Consider the following 18,370-nt stretch of genomic DNA (forward strand, 5'->3'; position numbering starts at 1 on the left):
AAATCTGACTTTCAATTTGATGGATGCTCCCCCTGAAGAATTACTTTCCTTTGATAACTTCATATTTTGATGATCCATCACAAATGAAATTGATAGCACATTCTTTTCTCGTAGAGTAGGCTTTGATAATGCTTGCACCATATTTGCTCTTGTAGCTTCAATTTATGGATGCTTAGTCAGATGACTGTCTCCCCCTGATATCTTCATGAATATCTTTCTGGAGAGGAAACCTTTTCGGAGTGCGTGGAGGATATAACTATCATGAATTCTTGTAAGTGACATGAAATTAATATATCTTTATAAGTAAATATACTTCAAGTGAATAATCTCTATGCAAATTAGAGAAATTTCCAGAATCCTTCAGGGATTACACTTCATGACACACTATATAGCTTTATACCCAGCTATTTTGTCCCTTTTATGCATTGCTTATCGCGATATGCTCCGTGCACTTAATAACCCTTAAAGATAGTGTGTTGGTCTCCGTAAATGTGCAATAATCATGTTTCAACATAGTTGCATCTACAAATATGGAGAATCCCATAATTTCAAGTTTCTTCCAGAAACTCTATGTCATATATAAGTGAGTGTATTCCAATTTATTTCAAATACCCATGTATAATCTTCTGGGTTAACATCTTTTGGGGTTCGTATATGTTCTTTCACGTTCATTCTCATTTATAATGTAATTGCCTCTGTCCATTTTGGCCAATGATTTTGTCGACATTTAATAATTGAACGTGGTTCCTTTCAACATAGCCCATTGATGATTTGAGTAGCTACTTTAAAACCAAAATTATCATTCATCAATTCGTGATCTCACCATTCTTATGTGCATGCGCATGCATCAGTTATAAGCATTTCTTTGCCTTTTCCGGGTACCCAAGGCATTTTAGGGACTTTCATTGTCTCCTTCTAGACATACATATCTTATAAGATGAATATGTGAGAATGTGGATCATAACCTCCTCTGGAGTGTTTATTTAAAATAGGGCGTGAATAATCTCCATTCCAGGAGTTGGAACATTTAGAACACTGTTGGCACTAAAACTGAACAGATAGAGATGAGTGCAACTTATAAGTGATGTGGACGATCTAGAGATCGATTGAGTGCTAGACGCGGATTCTTCCTGTCCTCGGATGCTGATCCTGAATAGAAGGAGGCCGAGATTCGTAAGGTCTATGGAACCGGTGTGGAACCAGCCTAAGACCCTCCGATGCCAAAGTAAGTTTGTTTTCTAAGAGCTTTTGCTGCTGATAATATATTTAGTATAAAAGTCAAGCTGAAAAGTCTTACCCCTGTATTGTAGTGAAGGGGCCTATTTATAGAGGGCATTTGGTATGCTCTTAGTACTTAATTTCGATGTGGGACTCGTGGGAGGGCCCTATGAGGTTGACGCGAGTCTTTAGATATTTCGGGCTGGCCCTTCGAGGTTGATTCTGCAGAATCGGTAGGGGGTACCGATTGTGAACTTTGTTTAGGCGGCATCGACCGTTCGCTGCCTTGAGGCCACACCATCGGTAGCCGATACCGATCGTTAGGAGCCTTGGGCAGTTGGGGAGTTTTATTAATCCACGTGTCACTGAATGAGTGGAGGGTCAGATATGGTACAAACAAACACATATATCTGTCATGCTTTAGGCATGCCACAGACTAATTTTGACATGTCAATGTATCGTCTTTCTGGGACGTAAATTCAAACAATTTGCTACGCATTCGGTGTGCACCATATTAATATTGACATGTTAATGGATTGTCATTCGGGGACCTTAATCCATTCCATTTGCTACACATTAGGCGTGCATTTCATTAACACTGTCATACCCATGAGTTACTCTTCAGGAGCCTTTAATATATGCAGTGTATTGCAATTTTCAGAATTTGCATTAATCTTTCATACCTATTACATCTTTCATGCTTATATTAGATAGTACAATCATGTGTTGATGAGACAATATATTCCATAATAATTCACGTCGTTTTTCAGAAACAACCCCAATTCTCCCCCTAACGACGGGAAAATGGTCTCATCTGAACGATTCCAAAAGTATTATAAGCATAGTCTTTCGGAGACAACAAAGAACAGAAACTTCTATTTCCCTTAATAGAATCACAAGGTAAGATACAGTATATCAGAGAATCTCTGGTTCTCAACAACAAGTGATAGGGAAAATGCTTATAATATAAAAGCAAACTCACAACAATCTATAAAAAAGTGTGAGGCTTACAAGCTTTCTTTGATCATTAGGATGTAGAGAGGTTATATGAAGAACATGAAATATACTGGAGAGATACATGTTTTGATGGAAACGTACCATGCTCCATTTTCTGATGATATATCAACCATATTCCGATCCATGAAGCATATGGATCTTTCTCTTCTATCATATGTGTGTTTGGGCTTAAATTTGGCGCGCCCAGGCCAAAAGAAGAAAGCCCACGACATTTCCCAAGCCGTTTGTTCCGAAGCTCTCAGCCCATTAACACGATCTGGCCCGTTAACGATTAAACGGATCAAAACAAATGAACACGGCCCAAAACGTTAAGAGGCATGGGAACAGTAGGAATCAGGAAAGAGTTGGACCTCGAAGAAAATCAAAATTAGGCTCAAAAGTAAACTGAAATCAAGCTGGTCTTCAAAACGGAACAATCCCACGTGACCCTGGCTTGGGAAAGTCAATAAAATCGGCTCGAGTTAAAGTTCGAACAGGGGCAGGTATGAAAGGAGAACATCTCTGCGGAAAACTCAGATGCCAGGAGATCAAATACCGCTTAGTTTATCTAGAAATAGTCTGATATTTTTGGAGAAACACCATTTTCAAGGATAAGCAGGCTCTGCTTTTATAAGCGGGAAACAGGGAGCTGTTCAAAAGCTGAGAACTTACCATCTCAAAACTCCAGACTCTTGCAGAAGCAGGTGGAATGGAAGAACAAGCATGGCACCCCATCAAAATACAGAAAGCAGTCACCTCAAGAACTGATCGTTGAGTGCTTATTTTCCAGGAAATGGATGGAACCCCTGTTTTGTTTCAATTAAAAACAAGAAAGATCTTTTGATTACTAGCCGCCCACTCCCAAAGAGAATTTCATATATATATAAGAGGGGGTGAACAGAAAAACACAATCAATCAACCAACCAAAAACTCAGTCAAAAGACAAACACTCAAATGATCACTTGATCACAAAAATCCTAAACAAATTCCAACAGATTTCGAGTCTGAAATACTTCAAATCCAAAAGCTTTCCAACAAGCTTGCAGAATCATCCTGTTATCTCCCAGCAAAGGCAGTTTAGATCACTACCTCTGGTTTGAATCCCAGTTCACTAGTCAACAATAACAAGATTTCTCTCGTTACAAATTTGGTTCAGCAAAAGCCAAGTTAAGCAGAGCTCGAGTTTTCTCAAATATGAAAACCTCAACAAATTTATGAAGAGTCCTGGCTAAGCAGCACAGGTACTACAGCACATCCCCAGCTCAAGTCCAGCCACTTCTGCCCCTTTCAGACTGGAGAAGTCCCAGTTCTGCCCATCCAAAAGCCGTCCAGGGCTTGAAATAGATTAAAGCTCTGCCAAACTCAAGCTTTGGTATCGATTTACAGCCGAAGCCTAGCATTTGAAGCTGTTCAGAGTCCAGTCCAGCACAGACATACCCAGTCCAGCCCAGAACAGAGGCAACTAACCAGGCAGAAATGGAAGCACAGCCCTCCTTTTGTCCTCATATAGTCAGTTTTCCCTTTTTGAGTCTTGTAAATGGGAGTTCTGCCTGAAATTAGTTCAATCTATTGTCAGTTATTCTGGCCAGAACTACCGGTTTTTATACTGAGATAAATTGTAAAAGTCTTTACCAGTCTAAGGTATAGAAAAGAACTTACTTGGGAGATATTCCTCACCCAAATTCACAATCGTTTGGTCAAAGTCAGTAACTTGGGGCGCAAGTTATTTTTACTATAAGTCTGTTAGGGTTGAAAAATTGCTAACAGTGGCACGCTCGCACACTAAAGAAAGTTAATTTACTGACCAAAACATGGTCTTTGAATTAATGGGGAACTTTGCCCTATCATCTCAGGAAACAAATTAAAACGGGTGAACAATGTGAGAGAGGCGTATATGTTCTGATGAACAATGTCCTCTCTTTCTTATCATAAATGGACCCAGAAGCTCAATGAACGAGGTTGATCCATGATCAAACAACTACTCAAACAGAGTAGTGGATCATGATCAAAGATAATCTTGCTTCTGAAGGTCTTGATCAAAGATAATCTTGCTTTCAAGGAAATCTGCAGGATTTCTAAGCATGCCAAGCATTGTTTGGGAGGAATCAGATATGTACCTCATCCATCATTGGAAGGCAATAATAAGAGGTATGATAAAATACTCAAGATAATGGGGTAACATAGCAAAAGTAGGAATATATGGTCCCACGTACAACCACACGTTAGCCTCAAATTTGTCATAATGCCTTTGACAAATATCACAAATGTCGAATCCAATATTTGAAAGTGGCCGACAATCTCAAGTGGAGGGAATGAAATTTGGAAACAAAGACTCGTATGTTAGGGATTTTCACCCTTTTAACATACAAAGCTTCCAAGGCACGGTTCATTCATATTAGTGGAGTAAATTCCTTAATTTTGCCAATATTTAAGGGGTTCTTTACCACATTTGTTCCTTGCCACACCCTTATTCCAAAAATGTCTTCATATCCCCAAAATGATTTGGATTTGAATATTGCTCCCCGAGAGCAAATATTGTTAGCAGCGAGATCAGACAGTGGTGCTGTCAATGACTCTCTAGTTGCTAGCATGCAGTGTTCTGCATCAATTACCAATTTGGGACAACAGCTGCTGGCCAGATCCCAAGAAGTTCAAGCACTGAGATCTCAAGTCATAACACTGCGGAGAAAGCTTAGTGATGCTGATCAAAAAATCAGAAGACTTGAGAAAAGCAATAAATATTTGGAGGAACAGGTGTCTGTGTTGTAGATTTCTGAAGAACCCGAGGGACACAAAAGTTCTTCAGTTGAAGCCCAAATTTCGAGGCACTAAACTCTTGCTACAACATTGTTTAATTTTTCCTCCATTGATATAACCAGTGTAAAATTTCAGGTTCTATAAATATCAAATGGACATATTAGTGAACTTTATGTTCATATTATTGACAATGAATTACTGTCATAAATTCGAAGCTTTTGGTTCGAACATGTAGATTTATCCATGAATTAATGCTTGTGCTTTGAACTCCAGGTTCACACTTATGTGATTGCACTCAAAACTTTTTAGTTTGAGGATTTATGAAATATTGAGATCCATGAGCTTCCGGCCCAGGTCATATTTCATACCAAAATATGGGGAGTTTTAATTCATCCCGTGAGGTGTCGATTGTGGCAAAATCGTTCTTTGCCAAATTCATCAATTTCTTATACCAAAGAAACATGTGGTATGCGATTTCTTGCAATAATACCTCAAGGCTTATCCATTTAGAACTTTTAAGTTCTTTCAAGATTGTTTAGATTCTGAGCTTCAGGCCAAAATCTTATATGGACATTCTTGGAATTTCATGTTCACATTTCGGGACTTCAGACCCTTTCATAATTATCCATGTTTTGAGGAACTTCTGGCATCTCATTTAATTGCTCATTCATGAGTTTAAGGAATTGCATGTTCCTTCTTGTATATAGTGACGGTTTATAAAAAATGATTACTATTCATGCATACATCACTATTCATGTATATGGTACTGTTCATCAATTCATGAATATGATTTTTGTTCATGCATACAGTACGTTTGCCAGTACAGTCATCATTCATGTGTACGACACTATTCACGTATACAGTTAATATTCATAATACATTTTGCCAATATATATAGTATTCATGTGTACGGCATTTTCACGTATACGGTACTGTTACATTATCAAGGAACTTCAAGTCCTTATTTACATGTCAAGGATCAAGGATCAAGGATCCTTCAAGTCCGGTCACTTTATTTACAAATATAGTACTGGAGAGATTGTCAGCTCTCATATCATTATCATCATCAAGGATCTTCAAATCCTGATGTAGTTTCATGATGAGGATCAAGGAACTTCCGGTCCTGATCTATATACTGTAAAAACTCATCATATTGCACAATTAATCATAAAATAAATTGCTTGTAAATAAATTGCTGGTAAGTAAATTGCTAGTATGGATGATAAACCCGCACCATACTTTAAATGTAAATGAGTGATAAAGTAAATGTGCTTGTATGAGCACTAATTCTACTCCATACTTTTAAATAAAAGTAAATAAGCAATAAAATAAATGTGGGGATAATAAAACTACGCCACTTAAAAAATAAATGTGGGGTACAAAAAGACCGCTCCACTGAAAATAAATATGAGGTAAAACCATCCATAATGAACATATAACTGTAAAGTGATAACCAATTAATATTTGATATTAAATAGTCACCATGATTCAAGTTATCTTTTAATATATTTTAGTGAACCATAAAACTATATAGTATACATATTATATAATAGTATATAAGGTAGGTATATATATATAGTTTGGGCTGGCAACATCAACACCCCTATTTTTTTTTTTTTCGGTGGGTTCTTCTCAATACCATGATAAAATAATATAATATTATTATACTAATATATTAGTTTGAAAGCTAGACATATCATGTTGGCTTTTCTTCTTTCCACCTGCAAACTTCACTAGCTTTTGGATGTTAGTTAGCATGAGTATTAAATTGTGTAGAGAAATAATAAAATAATAGAAAAGGTAAGAGGCAACTTATCCTTATTGCAGACAGAGTCCAAGCAAAGCCACCATGCTCTGATTCATTTGAAAACAAGTCCAGAACTTGAAGAGCTACAAGACATGACAGAGCTTGGAGAGCCTAAAACCCAGCTATGAAGAAGAAGAGTATAATAAAGTAGAAGGTTTTGATTGAATATCTCGGCTGATATTTTAGAGATATTCGTGCTCATAACGTGTTATAAAACTAAGGAAATTTGAGAGAGAATTTAGGAGAGTATGAATATGGAGAAAGAGCTAGAAATGTTCTCTAGGCCCGTTCATCTTCTTATTCTTATTCATCTTAGAAGCCTATTTATAGGCATAGGAAATACATAAATAATAACTATAGTGGTAGGTTTATACATTATAGAATGGAAATTGGGGTGAGTCATTAGAGCATTTCTAAGTGTGGTAGGCATCCATTCCATCTAGTATTATAACACATATCAATAAAACGAACTGGAAGTAAGGAAGAAAAAACTATAAGAAATAGGCTTTCAATTTCCTTGTAAAATATAGAAAGAATTAATTATCTTGTCATCCAAGAAAATTACAAAGACTGGAATACGGGTCAAAGCTGTATTCAAATTTTTTTTTCCTGTACATTCTTGCGAGCCATGTAAGTTTTACTTTTTTCACTTTAATATTTATTTTGGTAATAAAATGCTTGATGAACTTGAACTTCATTTACAATAAAAGTGACCATATGGTGCTGGCTTAATTGATGTGGTAATATATATAAGTAGAGTGAGTGTAGATGTCAATGCACTTCCAAAATTCAATTATTGAGCACTAGCTAGTTCCATCTTTATCAACAACTGTTACCACATAATTAGATAATTGTTTTAATTTTCTGAATGCAATTAAGCTGAAAATTCACATCTCCCCACAAGAGTACTGTTATTTTAATATAATTTAATTTTTTTTTCCCAAATACATCTCTTCCCATTATGAACATCTTCATCCCAGAGAGTTTTCCTTAATGTATCCTAGTGTTTGTTATAATGCTTATGTACTGGTTTGACTTTAAGGTACTTTGAGCCTTTTGGTACTTCTTTTCTATTCAACGAGAGACATCATGTTGGCACCGGGCTTGTAAAAGAAATACTACAGATTATATCAATTTAGGTGTTGTATATATATATATAAAGCAAAAGGCAGAGAATGGTGAAACATTCAAAATACCAGAAAATGCCCTTGGTTAATGCAAACATTAAGAATTGAAATTATTAATTAAATGAGGATAATATGGTAAATTCACATTTTTTTTCATATTTAAAAAAATTAAAATTAAAAGAAAAATAAGATAATGGCCTATTTTTATGGAACACAACTACCCATTATCTTTTTTAATTCTAAAATAAATGTTAATTTTTTTTTAAAAAGCCTCTCGCAGGCGCGAAAGCGCGTGCGGAGAGGCTAGTTAAAATAAAAGAAAAAGATGGAAATTTTCAAAAACTAAATCAACTTTGGCCGGCCAGTGGTTTAACCAAATTTTCTGGAGTCTTATAGCTCAAGTAGTGAAGAGCATTTACCCATACACCTAAAGTCCTATGTTCGATTCCCACCTCCTCAATATCACTTGTATAAAAATATATAAAATAAAAATTATGGATCAAATAGTGCTGGAACCCATTTATTATAGATTTAAGATTGTATAAGAAAAAGGGGCTAAATTGGATAAAGAAAAGGCTAAATTGGATCAAAAGAAAGTTCGGCTTCAGCATTCTAAGTCCAACTGGTCGGCCCACATTTCCACCAAGGCCCAAAAATTGGCAGATTTTTCAGTAAACTCTCTCTCTCTCTCTCTCTCTCTCTCTCTCTCTCTATAATTTTGAATTTCGCTTGCTGCATTTTTTTGGTGAACACACTACACAGGGCGGGAGCAAAAGAGAGAAAAAAGAATATGGAAGAAGACCCAATTCCTTCTTCAGAACCACTCGAACTTAACACCATTCAGAGGTCTCTGTCTGTCTGTCTGTCTGTCTGTCTGTCTGTGTATATTGGATTTACTTGTTTGTTTATTTTCTGAATTATTGTTTATTTTGTGTTTAAATTTGAAGACAAGTGAGCGAGCTGGAAGAGATTATCGAAAGTTGTCGCCAAGACGATGCCTCAGAATTATCCCCTTCAGATTCTGATGATTTAATCAGAAACTGCGGTCTCCTCCTCCAGGTTTTCTTAAAATTAATGCCACTTTTTCGTCCAATTTGCACAATTCCTTGCATTTCCCTAACTCTCCATGTGAATGTGCAGAGCAGAGTTGAACAGATAGTATCAGAATGCTCTGCTGTTGGTCTCTTAGAGGATCAAGAATTTGGTAACTTCTCCTTTAATCTCTCTGTCACTGTGTTTTTCTTTACTGGGTAATCGATTTTGCTAGTGGGTTTGTGACATTTAGTACTAGAACTTACTGCACTATGGGATTTGTCCAATTTTTGTTAGAAGCATACTTAGGACGTTTTGAGCAGGAGCTCAACTCTGTGGAGGCTGAGAGCACCAAGGTCTCAAATGAAATTGAGGGTCTCATTCGAACCCATGGGGAAGGTGAAGACTCAGTCTTTAGTGTTCCACGCCAATGTGCATTGATATTTAATGTATGATTATTTTTTTTCGACCTTTTCTTTTGTATATGCAGATTTTAATCGACTTGGCACTGATCTTGCACAGTTGAAATGTTCATTAGATTTTGTTGAAGAAAAGGTTGGTTTTCCGTTGGTGAAACAATATTAGTTTTTTTGGATCAGACTCTTTGGTAGTATGACAAGGCATGCAAGCCAATTTGTTTGATACAAATGGGTTTGAATGGAGACCTATAATCTGCTCTATCTTACAAGTCTGTGATTAGAGGTTGAATTTAATTACAGTTATCTGGTGTATACACATGTTGTAATTTATCTCTTTATCCCTTTAATGTTACAGTTGTTGAAAGTTCCCAGATTTCCATGGTGTAGTAATCTGCACATTATGTGATCCCTTGTTGGTTGTTTCTATGTTCTTTTCATTTTCTCACTTTTGCTTGACTACCTCACCCCCCAGGTTGTATATGATATCTTTATTTCCATAAGTTGGGAATGTTTGAATTTTATTTGGAAATCACATATGAAATCTTTCAAGATAATAGCTGTGTACCATTTGTAGGATCTGGAGAAAGCAAAACTGGGTGCAGATGTTGATTACCATAAATGTGGGAAAGATCTGTTGGATCCGATGAATGTGAATGCAGACAAGTTTGAGGTTTCATTCAAAATCATATTATACAATACTGTTTGCTTCTAGGGTATTATATTAGTTAAGGCTGAAATAATACATACAAACATTTTGAGGGTCTTGATTCTTATGTAAGGAGTTAGCTTGTTAATGAAATTCCCATAACCTTTTTACCATTTTAAGATATCTTGTGTTTAACTTGCAGCTACTGGAACTTGAAAATCAGATTGAGAAGAACAATATAATTTTGACGTCTTTACAGGATTTAGAATGTACACTTAAATGGTAATTATGCCACTTTGACCTTATTTTGTGTGAGTGTGTGTATTTCATTTAGCTTGTTATAGAGTTATTCTCTTATACTTTTAGTTTTTTTGTTTGATTGATGTAGGCTTGACAACACAGAACAGATTGAGGATGCAGTTACAGGTCTTAAGGTCATTGCTTTTGAGGGAAACTGCGTTAGGTTGTCACTTAGGACATACATTCCGAAGTTGGAAGACCTTTTCTCCCCAAAAAAAGTTGGAGATGCCACTGAGCAATCTGAAGTAAATCATGAGCTGCTAATTGAACTTCTGGAGGGGACTATGGGTTTAAGGAATGTTGAGGTATCAAAACATGATTATCTCAGGACATCTTTCTTCATTAGTGTCATTGTTTAATAAAGCTTAGAATTAGAGGTTTTACTATAACATCAAAGACAATATAGCACTCATGGGATGCGCCCATCTGTTGCTGAACCATGGTGGCAGGTGCTGGCCACTGTTGGCAGTGCCTATATGGTTTGGGCTGACATTGCAGTGCTCCACCCAAGGGTGATTCCATGCCAGCCCCTTCAATGTTCTTTCCAAAAAAAATAAAAAATTGTTCTCTTACGCAATTTCATAGAGGGATGAAATTGCAATTATGTTACTTTTTCTTTTTTTCTTTGTCAAAGGTGGATGGGGTGAGTATTTTTTCATTGTGACATGACAATGAAGAAAGAAGTAAGCTCAACACCCTGTGCATCTTTTAAATGAATTGGTACTGCTCTTGAATTTCTTATGAGCACTATACTCTGGATTTTTTAAATACATTGATGATGATATCTCATTTTTCCAGATTTTTCCAAATGATGTATACATAAACGATATTCTTGATGCTGCAAAGTCTTTGAGGTTTGTTTTTCCAGTACCCGTCTTATGATTTCTAAAATTTGTTTCTTTCTTTGTTGTTGTCTTCATGCTATTCTTTTTTTTTTTGTTTAAAAATAAATAAATATTTCCTCTAATGCAATTGGTAGCGCTTCAATAATTAAAGGGCATTTAGCAAACAAATCCCTCTAAAATAAAAGACAGATTTCCATGATTGAATTCCGGACCTGGCTGACAGCAGAAACTATCGAGCCAATCACAACACACACACACACTTGCATTACCTAGTCATATTTTTAATAGGTTTTCTCTCTCTAAAGGTTTTTATTTTTTTAATCTTTGACATTTCTTTTGAATTATGTGCTCTCTCAACTTGATTCCTGTCATATGATCAGATAGTAGTTGTTTGCTTTTCTATCTTTCTATACTTTCTCAATTGGCTCATGTTCTTCCATCTGTTGAATATGGGAGTGAGTGTAGGGTTTATTTCAATATTCTTATGAAAGGTGCTATTTATGAAAAAAAAACATATTCAGTATATTGTTTTATTGAGTTCATGAAATCCACTTTGCAGGAAATCTTCATTGCGGTGGTTTGTAATAAAAGTGCAAGACAGAATAGTTCTATGCACCATGAGGCGACTAGTGGTAAAAAGTGCAAACAAATCAAGGTGAGACATTTTCCTTAGCAATTTTGGTGTATGTATTCATTATGCTCTTAAATATTTTCCAAGATAATTGAATTCCATATTTTTAATAATGATTCCAAATAGTATTATATAAGGGCTCATTACCAAAAGCGTAGTAAATCCAAATGTTTTCATTTGGAATGCATCAATCCATGCAGACACTCATTGGAATACTTGGATAAAGATGAGACAGTAGTGGCTCATGTGGTTGGAGGAGTTGATGCATTCATCAAGGTCCTTCACGGTTGGCCATTGTTAAGTTCTCCATTGAAACTGATATACCTCAAGAGCTCTGATCAACATTCAAAGGGAATTTCTTTAAGTTTTCTGTGCAAGGTTCAGGTCAGTGTACACCTCCTTACTCTTACTAGTTTCCTTACTTCGGGGTGGATGTATCTACTTTCAAATTCTCCTCTGTTGAAAGACTCATTTGGAATGCATCAATTTGCCCATGAATGTTATATCTCGAAGTCACCTAATCAAGTAGTTATATTTTATGTTATCTCCAATTAATTTTGTTCTAATATGCTGTCTCCTTGTCATAAGCATGCATGCCGACCGTTTTGTATTAAGGTCTGGTTCCTGGATGGAAAAGTAAATAAACAACATAATTTAATTGTGGAGTTTTTTATATAGATTTTCTTGGATAGTGCAATAATTTGTTATTTTTAGCAGGGGACAACCAAAGTACACAAGCAGTATGCGTTAAAAATGTAAGAACAATAAGAAAATCCATATGCAGAAATGCTAGGGTGAAAAACTGACAGATCGTTGTTTACAATGCTGTTGACTATTTCGCGTATATTTGAGAAATTTCGTTGTTTACAATGCTGTTGACTATTTCGTGTATATTTGAGAAATTTCATCAAATTGATGGCAGTTGCAAGCATGCTTAGTGAGCTTAAAATTTGGATAGTTTGGTTTCTTTTGAACCAGTTTGAGCTTATATAAAAATATACAAAAATGTGAATTGTTCATACAAAAAAAGCTATTAGATTTCATACAAGTTTATTATATTTTCAATAATATGAAAGAAAGGTTAAGTGTTGATGCAAACTCAGATCCTCTAAGCATGTAATTGTTCTTGCAGAGATTCATGTATTGTCTCTACAATAATAGTTTCTTCGTACTATGCGTTTTCTCAAATAATTGTGCATTATGTTTTCTTGCGGTCTCTTTTGGTTCCCAGTGTCATGTCTTTCTGTTACATGTATAAATTCAAAATTTCAAAAAATAAATTAAAAAATGGTAAAGTCCACTGCAATGCCTGGTTCTTTTTTGCTGAACTTTTCCCTTCTTTTGGTTGCATAATTGTTGATTGTTTAGGAATTGGCAAATTCGTTGGCTGTACAAATTCGGCAGACTCCATCGAGTTTTGTGGATGCTATTGAAAAAATACTTGTAGAGCAGATGCGCTCAGAAATCCATGGTGATGCTTCTGAATAATGACTTGTATAACACTTGAGATACTAATCACACATGTAAAATAGCTTCATACTAATCCATGGTGTTACGTTTACAAATTATCAGACTGAAATTATTCGGAGTATTGTAACAATATTGTTGAAATGAGAAAAAGAAGGGGTTTTTAAGTAAGTCCCCAGGGCAACACGTTTTGTCATAAATATTTTTAAGCCCTCAACTTTTGTTGTTTTGTTTCAAACCCTCAATTTGTTGAGACATTTAGCAGTAAGCCCTCAACTAAAGCCCCAAAAACTCATCAAAAAGTCCCATTTAGGGTCGCATAAGAGTATTTCCTAGGTTCTTTAAGAAAAACTTGGAAGTTTTTACTGGGGTTTCACTAATTTTCCCTGATGTCTTGACCTTTGGCCTGGGCTGATATTAGAACGACCACGTAAAGCATTGTTGGTCATGTACATCTTGTACTGTTGTACACTAACAAATTGTGAATTCATCAGAAAATAGATCATATGCATGCATATCGATAATAGGCCCTGCAAATTAACTTTTTATATTGTCCATTCCGCATAAATGATAGTCTAAATTATAAGGAGAGAGGAGTTTCACACATACACTGTTAAGGTGCCATTGAGATTCGAATATGAGAAAACTGATATGCGAGTCAACGTCCTTTTCAATTTGACTAGACCACGTTGGCCAAATGTTCTCTCATTTGATTAGACGTGGTCAAATGTTCTCTCATTTGATTAAGGTCTAATCTAGGTTCCGCTATGTTTGCTATAATTTTACACTTTCATCTTGGGGTTGGAATTTTATCTCCATAAATGGTTGACACCTTTGATTGGCATAAATGGGTGACACCTTTTACCGTGGTTTCTAAACCTACGCTTGAGTTTTGAGTGCAATTTTTTTAATGTTTTAATTTAACCCAATAATGTGCAGAATCATATTTTCAATTCCCACTTTATTGGTGCAAATTTTAGTTGGCATTACAAACTAGTGCAAAGAATGGTAAATGTAAGCCATTGTAAAACCTTCCGTAGGAATTTGCTTTGGTCTTAGGTTGCCTGTAAGCCAGTAGCTTCACGATTTCTGTTTTATATTTAAACCTGTGATTTTGCTTATATTAAAAACATTTGATATAAGAAAGAAAAAGATTGAGGGGCATATAACAACGCCATGATTGTATAGGGGCTCCCATTTTTATTCATAGATTGATGAGCAGATTCCTACAATATCATAATTGCATGCCTTCGTTGACCTTTCTCCTCACATGTAATTAGGTAAATTCCCTGCACTTTTAAGTTAAAAAATGGATGAGGAGGAGGTCATGGCTTCTTTTGCTCATGAAGAGGCCGGAATTATGTTTGGGTGGAGCAATTGATTAATATCTTTCTTTTCCATTTAATTAAAAATAGATAATAAAGAAAGAAAAAAAATTCGATCATTTTGTGCAACTTAACATTCAAGAACAACCATTACACATTTAGAGGAAACAACCATTGTAAATGTTATATGAAAACATACGCAGAACAATGGGGTAAAGTATAGAACACCTAGATTAATGGAACTGGATAAACAACAAAACACAACAGCATTACCGACGAAAAGCATTCCGTTCACTTGCTTCAGATCTGCCCTGCAAATAATGTGTTCGGCGACGTACACTCTCCTCAATTGTTGAGCTTCGTCCCCTCTCAGCACCATAAACACTAGTTTGAACAGCATCCAAGAAGTTCCTGCCACTGGATTTGACAGCCTGGGTAGCTTCCAGTGCATCATTCTCCTCGGCCTTTTTCAATCGTTTCCATCTTCGCTCTTCATGCAACTCAGCATCTATTTGCATCTCCTTTAGCCTAGCAGCTCTTTCTTCTTCTGAAAGTTTAGGAGCAACATTTCGACGCTTGTAGTGTGATTCATTCCGACCTTTCATGGGGTATTTCTCTAGTTCTAAATTGTCATGTTTTCCCGTGGCATCACCTTGACCATCATCTCTTCCAATTTTTATGGACTGATTCTTCTCACCTCGGCGTGCTCTGTTATGTGATTCATCTTCCGAATCTGAATGCTTAACAAGGTTTTTCTCACTTTGACCTGCTCTTTTACGTGATTCATCTTCTGAATCTGAATGTTTAACATGGTTCTTCTCACTTCGCTGTGCTCTGTAACGGGATTCATCTTCGGAATCTGAATGCTTAACAGGGTTCTTCCCACTTCGATGTGCTCTGTTACGTGATACATCTTCTGAACCTGGTTGCTTAACATGGTTCTTCTCACTTCTCCGTGCTCTGTAACGCAATTCATCTTCGGAATCTGAATGGTTAACAGGATTCTTCCCACTTCGGTGTGCTCTGTTATGTGATTCATCTTCTAAATCTGAATGTTTAACATGGTTCTTCTCACTTCTCCGTGCTCTGTAATGCGATTCATCTTCAGAATCTGAATGGTTAACAGGATTCTTACCACTTCGACGTCTCTGTTATGTGATTCATTTTCTAAATCTGAATGTTTAACATGGTTCTTCTCACTTCGCTGTGCTCTGTAACGGGATTCATCTTCGGAATCTGAATGCTTAACAGGGTTCTTCCCACTTCGATCTGCTCTGTTACGTGATACATCTTCTGAACCTGATTGCTTAACATGGTTCTTCTCACTTCTCTGTGCTCTGTAACGCAATTCATCTTCGGAATCCGAATGGTTAACAGAATTCTTCCCACTTCGGCGTGCTCTGTTATGTGATTCATCTTCTAAATCTGAATGTTTAACATGGCTCTTCTCACTTCTCCATGCTCTGTAATGCGATTCATCTTCAGAATCTGAATGGTTAACAGGATTCTTACCACTTCGACGTGCTCTGTTATGTGATTCATTTTCTAAATCTGAATGTTTAACATGGTTCTTCTCACTTCTCCGTGTTCTGTAACGGAATTCATCTTCAGAATCTGAATGCTTAACAGGATTCTTCCCACTTCGATGTTCTCTGATACGTGATTCATCTTCTGAATCTAAACGCTTGATAGTGTTCTCACGTCGACGTGCTCTTTTACGTGATTCATCTTCCGAATCTGAATGCTTAACATACTTTGATATCTTACGATGACCACTCTTCCTCCTTTCCACTTCAGCAGTGTCATTTTCTGAATCTGATGCTTGTATGGATGATGAATGTTTGCTATGCTTTGAAGCACCAGTATGGTGCTTCTTCTTCTGATGTTCCTTCTTGTCATGCAGTTTCTCTGCGGGCTTCTTCGCTTCAACCTTTTATTGAAATAAAAAATTTGGTCAGCATATACACGTCAAACATTCTCTTAAACTAATCATAGACATCTACTAAAACCCTGATAAACTCAGCAAAAGACCCAAAAAACCTTAGTAATAAAATGCTATTGTGGTGTAAACCGTGGGTGCAATCCATGCCACGTGAACAGAAACACAGCTACTGCTGTTTGAAGTTACTGCTAGAAGAACTCTAATTATTTACTCAAGTTAAAAAGAAATCGTGAAGCCTTATAGATCTACCGAGGTCATGATCCAAGGGACAAAAAGATCTTCCTCAGAATAAGAGGCTAGCTATAGGCTTCTGTAATTAACGAGTCTTGTCTAATCAGCAATGGCTGCATCACTTGAATAAAAACTACCCCATTACTACAATCAAGTTAATTTAATTCCATTAACCTTTAACTTCTGCATCAGCTCCCCGTGAATGGTTGGTCCAGAAATGCTCTCTGGAGGGAGCATTTAGTTAACACTGAAAAGTTCTGGTCTTAGCTATACTCTTTTTCTTCTTCTCCCTGTTTTTTTCTTCAAACTTTCATCCTCTCGGAGCCAGTTACATCATTTTTCTTCTTGGCAGCCTGCCTTCATACACACTTCTTCCACATCCAACTCGTTAATTTTCTCAACAAACTACTTTTTCTTCCACATATCAGACATCATGATTCCCCAATCCTGTCTTTCAGGTCCTAAAACCTATGCAGCACACCAAAATGGCGCCGGCGACCATATTTTTATATCTACAGATTTTTTTTTTTTTTTGTCAGTATAGTGAGAGGTAGAATTTTATATAATTGGCAGACTTCGAAATCATCAAGTCATCTCTAACTATGCTGTCTGGCATAACTAATTTATTCTTGATTAGTGAGCAAGAGAAAAGTAAAAAAAGACAAACTTACAGATTTGCGAATCATGGCCATCTGGACAGGATTGTTCTTAATACGAGAAAGGGCTTCCTGCTCACGCTGCCGAATCATAAGCAAAGGATCCGAGTGGAGCTTCCTCCAAGCATCATTGGCAGATTGAGGCTTTTCTTCGAACAGAGCTCCCGGCACAGATGCTGATGCCTGCTGCTGGAGAATCAGTAGTCACAAAAGATCATAAGAAACATGACTTTGTAGTTGCACTACATTTTATACAATATCATTGATGCACACAATTGGGAAATTAGAGATCAGAAATACAAATACCTTGGAGGCGGCGGCGGAGGAAGGCGCTTCTTCGGTCTTGGGTAAGGCTTCAAGGGTTTTGAAACTATCGGAACCACCAGGGCGCCCAACGGCCAATCCCGAATCATACAAGAACTCCAACCGCTCTTGCCTCCTGCAAATAACAATCAATTACAGTTGATTAAGGATTAATTGACGAATTTGAAGAAAGGAAAAAAAAGAAAACCTAACCCTAAGAAGAAAAAAAAAAGGAATAAGACTAGAATTGTTTACGGGACGAGGCCGGCTTGCTCCTGGAGAAGGCGGAACTCAGAGCGCTCGCGCTCTTCAACGATCTGTTTGCGGAGGTCGTCCAACTTCTTCTGCTCGGCCTCGTGCTTTTGCTCAGCCTTCCACACGTTCTCTATGTTCCGAAGGCTCCCTGTGTGCCACTGCCATCCCTTCTTGTTCAGAAATTTCAACGCCATTCTTCTTCTTCTTTTCCTTCTGCTTCAATATTTTCTTTCGAATGAACGAACGAAAAGGTTGAATTTAAACGATCAATTTCAATTTCAATTTCAATTTCGAATGAAAGAACGAAAAGGTTGTCCTTCGCCATCCTTGTCGCCGTTATATCTTGGGAAAAATTAGGTGGATTAATTTAAAAGAAAAAAAAAAGATCAAATCGGATGATATTTTATTATAAC

The 18,370-nt window shown here is 36.6% G+C and overlaps 2 protein-coding genes across 6 annotated transcripts; one reads left to right on the top strand and one right to left on the bottom strand.

Annotated features, from left to right (window-relative positions):
* Window positions 1–8,627: 8,627 nt before the first annotated feature.
* On the top strand, window positions 8,628–13,440 carry LOC148297379 (uncharacterized). 4 transcript variants are annotated; one of them, XM_088254861.1, is made up of 13 exons: window positions 8,628–8,751; window positions 8,853–8,964; window positions 9,046–9,109; window positions 9,235–9,336; window positions 9,428–9,492; window positions 9,931–10,026; window positions 10,205–10,284; window positions 10,391–10,607; window positions 11,101–11,156; window positions 11,707–11,802; window positions 11,979–12,162; window positions 12,496–12,533; window positions 13,147–13,440. In XM_088254861.1, exons 1-13 carry the CDS (start codon window positions 8,696–8,698, stop codon window positions 13,223–13,225), a joined length of 1,245 nt encoding a protein of 414 aa, XP_088110987.1. In that variant the 5' UTR covers window positions 8,628–8,695; the 3' UTR covers window positions 13,226–13,440. The 4 variants fall into 4 exon arrangements, with proteins under 4 accessions (XP_088110987.1, XP_088110983.1, XP_088110989.1 ...); XM_088254857.1 differs by lacking the exon at window positions 12,496–12,533; XM_088254863.1 differs by lacking the exon at window positions 12,496–12,533 and having other exon boundaries at window positions 9,238–9,336.
* A 1,230-nt stretch (window positions 13,441–14,670) lies between these two features.
* Window positions 14,671–18,293, bottom strand: LOC110773943 (uncharacterized). Of its 2 annotated transcripts, none has more exons than XM_088247427.1 (5): window positions 17,958–18,293; window positions 17,706–17,838; window positions 17,415–17,585; window positions 15,820–16,500; window positions 14,671–15,700 (listed from the first exon to the last, which is right to left on the bottom strand). In XM_088247427.1, exons 1-5 carry the CDS (start codon window positions 18,149–18,151, stop codon window positions 14,840–14,842), a joined length of 2,040 nt encoding a protein of 679 aa, XP_088103553.1. In that variant the 5' UTR covers window positions 18,152–18,293; the 3' UTR covers window positions 14,671–14,839. The 2 variants fall into 2 exon arrangements, with proteins under 2 accessions (XP_088103553.1, XP_088103552.1); XM_088247426.1 differs by having other exon boundaries at window positions 14,671–15,718; window positions 16,096–16,500; window positions 17,415–17,588; window positions 17,958–18,292.
* Between the last annotated feature and the right edge of the window lie 77 nt (window positions 18,294–18,370).

The sequence above is a fragment of the Prunus avium genome, chromosome 1 (genome assembly GCF_965620075.1).
Source record: "Prunus avium chromosome 1, drPruAviu1.hap1.1, whole genome shotgun sequence".
Lineage (NCBI taxonomy): Eukaryota > Viridiplantae > Streptophyta > Magnoliopsida > Rosales > Rosaceae > Prunus > Prunus avium.